The following is a 13,073-nucleotide window of genomic DNA, read 5'->3' on the forward strand; positions in this document are numbered from 1 at the left end:
AGAGGCACCTGGGGCTGAAAGGGCTCTCAAGCCTAGCCCAGTTCCTGTGGCAGCGGCTGGCATCTAGTCAGCAGGTAGGTTCGGGCTCAGAGCCAGCCCCCGGGTAGAGAACACCCTGTCTGTGTGACTCGGAGCAGGGCAGGCTGCCTGCCAGCCTGGCCTCGGGCCCTCTCCGTCTCCTCCTGAGTCCTGCCCAGCCTGGTCGGTTGCTCCGCTCTCCTGCCCTGGCAGCTCAGTCACTCGCTATCCTTTCCTCCCGCACAGGAGCCGCGCCGCGAGCGCCCCGGGGAGTTCCCTGCCTCGCACGTGGTCGCAGCCCAGGTGAGCCGAGCCGGAGCGGGGAGCGGCTGCCTCCTGCCCAGGCGGCGGTGGCTGGGCGCCGGGAGAAGATGGCTGACAGCACCGCGGCCACGGGCTCCTGGTGGAAAGCGCTGACCAGCAGCAGGAAAAAAGCCAAGGAGGGGCCGGTGGCCGGAGCGCCGCCGCCCCCGGCTGAGCCCGCCCTGGCGCCGGCGCCCCCCGACCCGGACTCTCGGGAGAACCAGCAGCCCAACTTCAGCAGCAGCGAGCCCAAGTTCGGCGAGAAGCCCGGCGGCGGCGGCAGCAGCCGCAGGAACCTGAAGATCTCCCGCTCCGGCCGCTTCAAGGAGAAGCGCAAGGTGCGAGCCCCTCTGCTGGCCGAGAGCCCCAAGCTGTTCGAGGGCAGCGCGCCCAGCCACGCCGGCGAGGAGAGGCAATAGCTGCGGCTGTTTGCTGCCGTACAGCCTCCGTCTGACCGAGACTGGCCCTTGCAGCCAGTCCCCCAGCTCTCGCTCCTCCACCACCCAAGGAGCCGTGACTCCGTGTGGGCTAGAGGAGGAGACACCTGCTGCTTTGGAAACGCCTCGGGTGCCTCTCGTCGCTAGGAGGAGGCCTTCCCTCCCCGGGGGGCGCGGTGACCCCGCTGTAACCAGGGCAGGGATGAACCTATTGTCTCGTTCGGATTCCAAATTTTGGAAACAAAAATAATCCCAGCGCCGTGTGTCTCTGTTCCTGGCTGCTGCACTTTGGACTGGAATATCACCCTTGCTGGCTGGAGCTGACCAGCGCTGCCCTGCTGCTTATTTTAGGGGGTAGGGCGGGTACCTTTCTTGATCAAAAATAGCTCAAGCAATTGGGGATGAATTTTAATAATGAAATAAAGCTGAAGTGTAAATGCAGATTTTCTTGGTCGGAATTGGAAGGTGCAAAGACGCTACAAGCGTGACTAAGACAATGCACTGCCATAAATTACTCGCGTGCTGTGTAAATTAACAACGCGTATAAACCAAAGTCTAGGAAGAGGATAGGAACATATTCAATTACATTCACAATGCAGTAGACTATAATATGTTGTAGTGTCAGCACCAGGGCAACCTATGTCCCTCCAGACGGCAGACCCCCTCCCCTCTGCAGTAGCTTTTCCAAATAGGTGGCTATCCTTTCTCGGCTTTCTGACCAAGGGGATTGTTCATTGCTCTAATACACTAAGATGAACCCTCTTTTAAAGGGAATGAGATTGAAGTATTCTTACCTAAATTCAAGGCCAAGAACTTCCAGGGGTACCTGTAGATCTCTAACAATCATGGTCCTGTTTGCCTCTAGTAGATACGTCAAGCAAAAGAGTAAACGAATCCCTCTTACATTCAGTGAGTTATAAGAGGGTTATTGTAAGTGAGAGGCGCTTGGGTTCCCCTGCTCCCATCTAAGTGTTAGGATTTGCCTCTTGCCTATTTGAATAGAATTTCTCTCTCCATCCTTCCCCCCTCCCACAAAACTTCTAGGTAATTACAAGGAATTGCTCAAGAGGTGAATCTGTAATTTTCTTGTAGAGAAGAGCTCTTCAGATTTGTCATTCAGCTCACTAAGGAAGGTACACAATGCATTTAGTATGGTTCTCTGGTAACTGATGGTTTCAATCTAATGAAACTCAACCAAAGACATTGGGTGATAACACGTAAATGTCTTTTAGGGAGAGAATAACTCTGGTGATGCTGAACAGAGTTGTGTTTAGTATGTTTGCAGCCAACACTGAAAGCAAGAATGCTCATTAACATGTAAATGGCTATTGGTGGTGATGATGGTGGTCTTAGCCTTTATCCCTATGAAAACAGGCTCAAGGTTCCCAAAGTTTCTGCTGGTTGCAATCAAGCATGAAGTGGAACTACTGATTCTCCTAATAACTGAAATCTCAAACATCCCTTGAGTTTTCAGAAAGGCCCTATCACAAAGCGAACCATTAGCCAAAATACATTGGCTGAGACACTGAGATGTAATGAGGAAAACTAGAGTGGAAAAATGTCTGTCTATAGTATCTAAGGTAAATAAAACTGATTTTGAAAACCTAAACCCAAACTAAACCATGAATAGTCAAAATCACTTTCCATAAGCAGGACTAAAGACAAATCAAGGCAGCAGAGACTGAAACTTCTTTCCCAACATATTAGAAACTTCTAAGAATTAATGTATGGTTGTGATATTGAATAGGCATTAGTCAGTCCTCCTGAAATTCCATGTACTATGATTTCTGAGTAACCTTAGTCTAGATTAAGTAAGTAATTTACTGTTACTGAAGTGGGACAACAGTATACTCTTCAGAAGAGTAAATAGTGAATGTTGTAAGTAGGTGGTCCATTAACCTTCAGGTGGGGTTATGTCTGGAGCGTGTAAGGCTATGTCCTGCTGAAAAGAGGCCAGGAAAGCCAGACTTCCCAGTTCTATTGTGACAAATTTCACTTACTCTGTCCACCTCTGGGGATATTTAGAAACCTCTTACCTGAGTAACTCTTCCTACTATCAAAGAATTTGGTCAGATCAATGACTTTATAACAGTGCACTCTAATATTACTTTATGCTGTTAAATAGTCACTGTCCATGCACAGTAATAGTGTAGCATTTGTGGGGAAAAGGCTTAAATGGGGTTGTGTCCCTCCCCTGTCCTCTTTACTGTTTCTAGATATAGCAGTCCCTCCTTCTCTCCCCCATCCCTGCCACAGCTCACCCTTTACACATTTAGATTCTATTTAAAAAAACAACCTCCCTTTCACTGACTTACAAAGTGAGATCTCAGCAGTTGGTGTCCTTTTACTACAAGATCATAGAAATCTCTGGGTTACTCAGTGAATTTTGACAAGTGGTCCATTGCTGTTTAGAAGTAGAGGGTGCAGTGCCAGCTCATTGAGGACCCTAAGCAGGAATATTTCCCCTCCAACCCCCAACCCATAATAAAAAGTGAATGGGGGCCCCCTTGAGCTGCTCTGGGGATCCCAAGAAATTGCTTAGTCTGCTTATGCCTATCGCTGGCTTTGTTCATGTTACTTGAGCTTATCATACAGGCTCCCTGTCCTTGTTAAGGTGCAGCTGGATATTGAGAAAATGTAACTCTATGTCCTTCTGAAAAGAGGCCAGGAAAGCCAGTCTTCCCACTTCCACTGTCACTCCTCTATTACAGGAGGGGGTGGGGTGAGATTCTGTGGCCTGCAAAGTGCGGAAGGTCAGAGTAGATGACTGTGATGGTCACTTCTGGCCTTAAAGTCTATGAGAATAGCATCAGAGTACAGCTAATTCCTGCACTGCATGGGAGAAGTCGGGGAAAGGAGGGGGAGCCATCATTATTCCTTTGTCCTGGCAAATCCTTTCAGGACAGCAAGAAATTTAACGGGATGTAGTGCTGATCGGTAGGGCTTTCATTTCTGACCCTACAGCTGGCTGACTATGTAATCTTTGACAAGTCACTTAGGGCCTCTGTGCCTCATCTATCTTGTCTAAAATGAGAATAATTCCTACTGTTTGTACAACATTTTGAGATCAACAATTGAAACTCTCTAGACAGCCATAAAATATTATGTTTTGATTCTTTGTTGTTATTGTTGTTAGAATTCGGCTAGGGTGTTCAAAATGTTGCTGTTAGGGTTTAATACCAGTACTGGTCAATCTGACCAATTATCAAACATTATGTCATCATATTTTTAAAGTCCCATGTTATAAATGAGTAAGAGCTCAGAACGGGCAAACTATGAAGTCATTTTACCCCAAAACAACCTGGATAGCAAGAATCTTCTTGTCTTTAGCCCTGGAGGTGGGGGGGTGGGGGATAATTTCTGACTCCCAGCTCAGTCAAGCCCTTTGTTTCTCCACTGAGACTAGCAAAAAGAAAAATGCTGTCAGTGTTGATGGTGGCTTTTAACAAACTGGATTTATCCATTAGAAAATGACCTGTGACCATCATTTCATTGCACAGAGGCCATCAACTTCCAGGTAGTAATACATTTGGGCCACATTTCTAGAGGCGAAAGGTTCCATATCCTATTACCAACCCCATAACCAATGAATCCACTGGTTTAATTAGCATAAGTGCATCCAGATTTTACACACTGCTAGCACATATGTCATCATATTAATTATGCAATAATTTTATGGAATTCTTGTCACTCCTAAGGAGGCTTTCTTTCCATTTTAGAGTGGGTGAGGGGGCCGTGTTGGAGAGTGCTTAGTCCAAGACAATGTTTTTCTATGCAATAAATGCCTCTAGGGGAAAATTGTATTCAAGATACTTATATATTCCCCTTCTTCCTGCCCCACCTTTTTATAAAATGTATGTTTAAGAAAAGAAATCCAGGAAGTAGGACAACTTTAAAAAAAAAAAAGTAATTGCAAAGAGAAGGAAGATGAGGTTCAATTTAACTCTGCATGGTAGCTTTGTAATTACTCCTAATCTAAGTATCGTTAAGAATTTGAACTGATTAAAGAAATGAACTTTTTAGGGTCAAAAATCAACATTCAAAAAATGGGAAGAAGCTTTATTAAGAACCTTGAAAAATGTTACCTTAAAGCCTAATCAGTCCTGCACCTGCTGAACTAAAGACAGCAGGGGAAGACAGGGTTTAACTGGCTGGTGACTCATTCCTTCCTACTGTATGCTGGTCAAGTTGCTGCTCACTCCTGTTGCAAAGAAGATTGGGTAGGGCAGTAGGAGGCTCCCTTCTCCACCTGTGGAGAGTGACTTCATGTGAAAAAGTCATTTTGGCTCTTCTGAAGCCCCAATGTCTGCAAGAATTTAAAGGAATCAACATCTAATGCTGCTGAGATGTTTTTACCTGAGGATCTAATGTAAGGTGAACTGCAAAGGGATAGATGGGATTACTTGTGCCTTTTATTGCCTCTAAATTATATTTGTATAGTTCAAATTTGACTTGTTTTACATTAGAAATATCAGGTCTTGTTTTTTTGTGGAGAGTTAGTGGGATAATATCACAAGAGGTTGAAATCTGAGCAGCTATATTCCCAACCCTGAATTGAACAAAAGGATCAACATGCCCTAACTATCCTTTGAGAGCAGCAGCTCAGCTTTCAGCCTCTTGTGATGTCATGCCCTCTAGTCCTCCGAGTGTCTGGCAGCAAAGCTGGGAAGCCAACTCCCAGTGTTTTTCTTCTTTTGTTCTTCCTTTCTTTCTTAACCATGGAAGAATCTTTGGTGCAGAATTTCTACATTAGGAGGAACAACCTCCCTATCATATCCTCCTTTATTCCCTTGCGCTTCATGTTCACCTAAGGATCCTTCCCCCCCTCCTACCACTAACCTATGGTAAGCCGGGGTGGAGTTTTGCAGGGGTCCAATATTTCCCAAACATCTTAAAAGTAGGAACAGATCTTTGGATGTAGACTTCAAATAAATCATAATGATCAGTAGCTCCATTCAAAGAATTGGTATTAACACTTATTTAAATACTTTATCTAGACGAAGCAATATGTGTGCACTGGAATATAAACTTATAACAGCCTTAGGCCCTGATCCTATCTGAGTACCTTTACTGAGATGAGCAATCCCCCCTGAAATTAATAGGAATCCTCACGTGAGTAAAGATAAATGTAAGACTTCGCATAGTTTGGGATGGCAGTTCATAATACACCTCTACCTCGATATAACGCTGTCCTCGGGAGCCAAAAAATGTTATAGGTGAAACCGCGTTATAACGAACTTGCTTTGATCCACCAGAGCGCGCAGCCCCGCCCCCCCCCCCCCCCCCCCGGAGCAATGCTTTACCGTTTTATATCCAAATTCATGTTATATTGGGCAGTGTTATATTGGGGTAGAGGTGTGTTTGACACTTGATACATACAGTTTATCAATACCAGAAGTATTTTGCTCTTGAGTGCCTGGCTTTCTTTGCCACGTCTCCTTCTTCTTTTGTATCTGCAAGAACACCTGTTTTCCAGTTTTGATCCTTTCCCTTATTCCTAGGAACAGATCACTATTGCTTAAGTAAACAACTGAAGCCTCTAGCTCACCCCTCGCCCTTATGCTCTGAGCAGTCAACATTGAGTTAAAAACTCAGTCCTGAGTACCAATAACAGTTAAAGAAATACAAACCTACACATTTTGTGCAAATCGGGAAATAGGCATACTGTCCATTCTACTGTTCCAGATACATGGCCTTTTCTTTACACCACTAGTTTTCCATTCCAGGCCTAGAGCTCAATTTTCCAGGTCCACATTTTGTTCCCAATCTTGTAAATGTTTACACAGGTGAACCATACCATTGATTTCAATGGGGCTGGTCAAGAGCATAAAGTTATTTACATGCATAAGTGTTTGCAGGATCTGGTACACAATGGCCAAGAAAAAAAGAGAGCTCAATTTTACTCTTCCCTATAGAAACTGTAAAAAATTAGGTGCTGTAAATACACCTACCTGAGACCTATGAATATTCTCCCAGGTTTGCAGCCCCTTGTAATTGCATATCTCCAGATGTGTTTTCCATGACTGGAGCTTCTAAAAAAGCTCAGTGTTGGCCCCAACTGCTCTAATATAAGTGGGAGCAGAGTTAGAACAATGTTGCGTGCTTTTGAAAAAAACACTCAATATCCTCCTCAAATGCTACCGGCAGACTCCAGACTCAGTTCTGAAATTGGTTAGTAAGGTAGAATTTTCTTTAAATGCAATAGTTACAGGTACAGGATAAATTTTCAAGGGCAAAACCCACAGCAGTTCATTTCAAATCGTTTTTAAAAAGAACCAAAACAAGTTTCTGGAAACTGAATATTGTGAGTGCAACCACTGACTAAAGGAAGGGGATAGACTAACATGGGTTTTGGTTTGTTTCTTTGGTGCGATGTCAAGATTGAGCATGATGCATGAGGTGATGCTGTCTTTATCAAGAGGTATAAAACCACAAGTAGTCCTTCTCTTGTGTATTAAAGATACCTTAACACTTCCGGCAAGACTAGGTTGGTATCTCCAGTGTCCTGCTTGATTCCAGTTTGAATAACTATATTCAATATATTGAAATTCATCTTGTTAATGCTTTAGCTATAGTAGGTTTTAATACCATCCCATTGTCTGAAATGGGAAACTACTACATCAAGAAAGCAATGTACAGTATTATAGTTTCAAACACTACTGCCTGCCTCTCCACAACTTCTTACGTTGATTTGAAAGCTGAAACCTAGAAACACTATCTTTGCAATTACAGACAATCACTTTTCCTTACGCATTATGTAGAAGTCAATATTATTTTGCTGTGATTATGGTTTACTGTACAGCCGATTTTGACAGGTGATTTAATGCACTATTCATCCATTTGAATAAGCTTTCCAGTTGCTTTTTGTTGTACTAAGAGAGAAATTGGCCGTGTCCATCAACTGTAAAATTTTAGGCTTCAATAAACTTTAAGGATGCTTATACAACCCACCTCACACCCACGCACCCAACTTTAATAATTCTTAGCAACTTGCATAGTGCTTTACTTCTCCATAGCACAGAGGTCTCAACATTAATCCTTATAACACTCCCAAAAGTAGATAAGTATTATCTGTATTTTACAGGTATGTCTGTAGGGGCAAATTCAGACCTTATATAAGTAGCTGCATCTCCACTGGCTACGTGCATCTTGTATTTGCTATTGTCTGAGAATGGAAACTAGACTAGATGGAAGGTTACCTCAGAAAACCAACTTCTAATAAAATGTGGATTAAGATTCAGCTGAGCATTCTAAAATTGTTGGTCTCTATCTGAAGTGATTCTCCAAACCTCTTGAAGTTTGCCCATCACTTATCCACACAATAAAGTGCAGATGCTGCATATCTCTAGCAAACAGTTACTGATAGACTGCATATTTATAAAGTATGGGTGTGATTTTAAAATGTGCCTGAATGACTTAGGAGAACAAGTCTCATTGACTTGCAATGGGACTCATAGTCCTTAGGTCTCCTATTAAAAAAAAAAAAAAAAAAAAAAGTTTTGGTATAACCTAGGGTGAGAATTTAAACTGATTTAATTATACCAGTATAACCCTCCTCGTAGATGCTTTTATTCCAGTATAAGGCTGCCTCAACACACTACACAGACTACTGACAAAGCTATGTTGGTGTTGCTATGGTGCTAGCATAACCTATAGTGCAGACAGAGCCTACACTGATGGAAGGGATTTTTCCATTGGTGCATGAACACCACCTCCTCAAAGTTACCTATGTTGATGGAAGCATTCCTCCATCGCCAAAGTTGCATCTACACTGGGGGTTAGGTTGGCATAGCTGTGTAAGTGAGAGGTGTGGTTTTCCCAAACCCTGACCAACACAGATATCTTGACCTGACTTTTAAGTGTAAACCAGGAGGGCCTTTTTTTTGGTTTAGTTTATGTCTCTTGGGTAGGGGTTAAGCTTAAATTGAAACAAGGTACTCTTGTACTGACTGGAATAAGTGTGTCCACAAAGGGGGTTATCCCAATATAACGATACCTGTACAATCGATAAAATTTTCCGGTGTAGACAAAGCCTCTGTCACTTTAGTGCCAGCTGGGTATGACACTTTTCCTATCAAAACTATCTTCATGACAAGTATGTTAAATGCTACAGCACAGAGCAGTCATCATTGGGTTAATAAATAGTACATGATAGTTTTCCATAATGGCACATACCAGGTGACTGCATGCTAATGTATTAATTTCTTGTTCTGTGTTTTAAAGCATTCATGCTCAAGGGAGAGTTCCTCCTCCCCCAACAGCTATTCTTGCCTTCCAGCTGCTAGTTGATCTTTTCCAGCTCTTGTTCAGAATTCTTCCTTAACGAATCTTTCAGTGAAACTTTTTCAATCAGACTGTAGTATAACATTTCTGCAAAGCTATTGTTCCTTTGTTCTCTTTCTCCAGATCGGCTTGTACTTGTAAGCAGCTTTCTTCATAAACCCAAGAGAAATCTTCTCTTTCCTTTTGTCTCTATTGAGAGAGACAGAGACCAAAAGCCCAAATCAGTTATAAGCCCTGAAATGTGTGTTTTTCCAGTGTTTTGGTATTGGTTACTGCCATGGCCTTTATCTGTTCCCTTGGCCAGCCAGGAAAAGACACGCCCTCAGTCAACACAATCAAAAGCCATTTAATTAAAAGCTATTCAAATGCTTTAAAAATGTTTCCTTCCAGCAAACCCCAGTGTCAAGAAGACACCTTTCAAAAGCTGCCAGTGTAGAGTAAAAACAGCAGGATGATTCTATCCGTAAATTATTTTTAGGTCTGAACAGTTATCATAAAGACCTACGTTATGTTTCTGAGAGGACGTGGAGGGACACTTGCACAGGCTTCATTGGTTCTTTCTGGCATTTTCTGACTGTATAGTGGCTGCAGTAGATGGTACCAAGGATTGTAAGAATTTTATTCTCTCTCTCTCTCTCTCTCTCTCTCTCTCTCTCTCACACACAGATACACACACACACACACACACACACACACACACACAGTAGTGCAAATATAGGGCTAAATTATTCCGAGTCCTTGCAAATGTGGTATTTGTATGCCCACATAGCACCCAGTTGGTCACATCAGTATGCAAATACTTCACTTGTCAGTACACATTGGGTATTTGCATGCATGAGTTGACATGTGCAAATCCATATGCGATATGGCACGCATGTAACCTTTTTGAAAATCTGACCTTTGATGTCTCAATAAATGCTTTTAGGTTTGAATGGAGAATCCCTTGAGAGTTCAAGGTGAAATACAATGCAAGCAGGCACTGAATAGAAACCCCAGTGTTCTGAACCTGCCATACCCCGTCCCAGGCTATTACAGGAGTCCTGAGAGAGGAAGAAGTACCTGCTCTAGCAGCAAATTAAGCATAAAGATTTTAATCTGACAAAAAGCTGTTTAATGGAAGGTTTAAAAGTCACGGGGAGCCTGGAGAGCACAGCTCTACCTTTTCTGCTAAAATCAGAGGCAGGGCTCCTTCGCTCCTTGGTTTGTGGGGGGCAGTGCTGTGGTCAGCCGGTGCAGTGCAAGCTCTCCCACCTGTTTCAATCTAATTTAACCCATGATTCAGTAGCCTCGTTTTGATGTGTTATGGTGAGGCTCACTCAGGGCTCAACTCACAAGGCACTTGGAGAAGTGCCAGTTCTGCTTGATCAAACAATTGCATGAGCTTATTAAATATATGGAGAGGCTGAGAGCAAATACAGAAGGGATTGCCCTTGCCCATGCAATAAGCATCTCTGAGGGTGGCACTGGGCTCTGAAACTCCCCCTTGACTTCAGTGCGACCAGAGTTGGGCCAATGCTAGCACTTCTGAAAGTTTCACCTTTAATGTTTGCACATTATAGAGCTCAGATGAAGATCTGTTCCTTTTGTGGCAATTTAGTGGACACACTTTCTTGCTCCTACTAGTAGCCAAGTCACTTGCATCTTGGTACTTTGAGGGGAAACATACCCTTGGGATTTCAGGGTATACAATGAGCTGACAATTGCAGCTGTAGTGAGCCAGTGTCTTTTGCTGTAAATTCTGGAGGCATTCTGCTGAAATCCTGAACTGGACACCTCATTCTGCATCCCAGATATGGACTGGGGCTGGAGGAAGAGAGGTCGTCTTGGTGGAGGGTTCTTACCTCTAGAACTCATTCTCCTTGCTGGTTTTTCAGAGCCCAACATGATGGCCTGCAGGGATGGTGCAAGACCAGTCTGTTTACCCAAATATTTTGCTTGAGCCAGGCAAGTGGGTCATCTTTCCCCCCCCCTCCTGATATTGGAGGCTAATAGCCTTTCTGGGTCATTTCCATCAGGCTCAGTGGTTGTGTTTGCTCTCTTATTGGTTACTGCAGGCAGATGTTTTTTCACAATGTGTTTTTGATCTTTCCTGGGAATTTGCCCAGATGCTATTAAAAAAAAATACACCTAATGATGTGGCTGTGTTGCTTTATCAGGTAGTTGTGCAGTCTCACCCACCCCACAGACTGAGAAGGTCCGAACCCAGTCAGTACAGGACTGAAAGACTGCCATGGAATAACTGTCGGAAGAGGACTGAGTCATTCAGTAGGTGGCACTCCTCCATCCTCCGTCAGTACTGAATCATGGAGTTGAGGGCAGAAAGTTGTTATCTGAAAGATGAGATGTAAAACTGAGGTCCTGATAATGTGAGAGGCAGGGTGAGTGAGGTAATATTTTTTATTGGACCAACATCTGTTGGTGCGAGAGATAAGCATTCAAGCCATCCAGAGCTCTTCTTCCTGATAACGTGTCAGTATTATTAAAGTTCCAGTAGCCTGCCTATGTAAGGTACTTACATTGCTCCTATTACCATAGTATTTGAGTACCCCATGACCTTTAGTGTATTTATCCGGTGAAGGGAGGAAATACTATTATTCCCATTTTACCCTTGAGGAGCTGAGACACAGTGAGGCTATGTGACTTGGCCACAGGAAGTCATTGGCAGAGCAGGGAATGCTGTTCACAAAAAGAAGGAGGTTCTTGACTAAATTCCAAATTTGTTTGATAATTTCTGGGTGCCCCTAACTTCACCGTAATTCAAATGAATCTTGCCATGTCCTCTCCACACTGTCATGTAATGCTACTGCATGCTGTTATATTTCTGCAACATTTCACATCAGAGGTGGCTGTGTTTCTGTGAATTGCATACTGATTCCTATGCAGACAATCTGCAAAGTGCTTTGGTATCTCTCTGGATAAAAGATGCTGTATAAATATAAGTTGTCACAAGAGTGCCTATTAGGTTCCTGACAGTGGCTGTGGTCTCGTGGCAGAAATGCAGGCACATGCACTTGGTCACAAAATACATTTTAAAAATTATCTTTGCTTGCCTGGTGTTTGATAAAGTAGGTCTGAGATATGCACAGGTTGGTTGGCATGTCACACAGTGCTGACAGATATATAAGATTGTATAATGTTCAAATAATATAAATATTCACCACAATTATAAAGCAATAAAAGTGATCTCTCCACCCTTGGGATAGGCTGGTCTGACAGGCTCTCAGGCCCGCACCCTTTGAAAGGAACTCATGTCCTATTGGAGATTCTAAAGTCTGTTAGCTTTAAGGGACGAGCTGGTTCCAGCGGGCAGCGCCTCTCTTGTTCCAGTGCTGTTTCTAGTGGCTCCCCAAGCTTGGGCCTTGTCTACATGGGAAAGTCTTTGAGGTACGATTTTTAAACCAATAATTACTAATAAGAGTGTCCACACAGGAGGAGGAGGGTTATACTTGATTAATTATATCTGTGTAATTGGTAAAACCTTCCTGCTAGACCTAAGGCCTAAGATGGCTCATTTGGTGTGGGGTCTGGGAGGGTATGTCGACATGGGGATGAAAAAACCCATGAGCCGGACTCAGCTGACCCGGGCCAGCTGCGGCTGTGCCGAGGGGCTTTTATCCCCCTGTAGATGTTCTCTTAGTCTCTTGTAAACAGTGTCCTTAAACAATGGTCACAGTTCCATAAGACATGACACTTCTGTACCCCTGATATACTTGTTGTAATAATAAATCCCAAAGGAAATCACTGAAAGCGGCTCCTTTTACAGAGGTTGTTAGAAGAAGGCCAAAGAATGTAGGCTACATTTATTAGATGGGGGACTCTATCCTGGGAATCAGTGACTCTGAAAAAGATCTGGGGGTTGTGGTGGATAGTCAGCTGAATATTAGATCCCAGTGCAACATTGAGCCAACAGGGCTAATGCGATCCTTGGATACATAAACAGGAATCTTGAGTAGGAGTAAAGAGGTTATTTTACCCCTGTGTTTGACACTGATGAGACCACTGCTGGAATGCTGTGTCCAGTTGAAGAAGAAT

General features: G+C 43.5%; 1 protein-coding gene across 1 annotated transcript; it reads left to right on the forward strand.

Annotated features, from left to right (window-relative positions):
- The first annotated feature begins 267 nt into the window (after nt 1-267).
- Nucleotides 268-3,107, forward strand: PRR15 (proline rich 15). Its single transcript, XM_034759380.1, has one exon. The coding sequence runs from the start codon at nt 390-392 to the stop codon at nt 738-740; it is 351 nt and encodes a 116-aa protein (XP_034615271.1). The 5' UTR covers nt 268-389; the 3' UTR covers nt 741-3,107.
- Nucleotides 3,108-13,073: the final 9,966 nt, after the last annotated feature.

Source organism: Trachemys scripta, chromosome 2 (assembly GCF_013100865.1).
Source record: "Trachemys scripta elegans isolate TJP31775 chromosome 2, CAS_Tse_1.0, whole genome shotgun sequence".
In the NCBI taxonomy this organism is placed as follows: Eukaryota; Metazoa; Chordata; order Testudines; family Emydidae; genus Trachemys; species Trachemys scripta.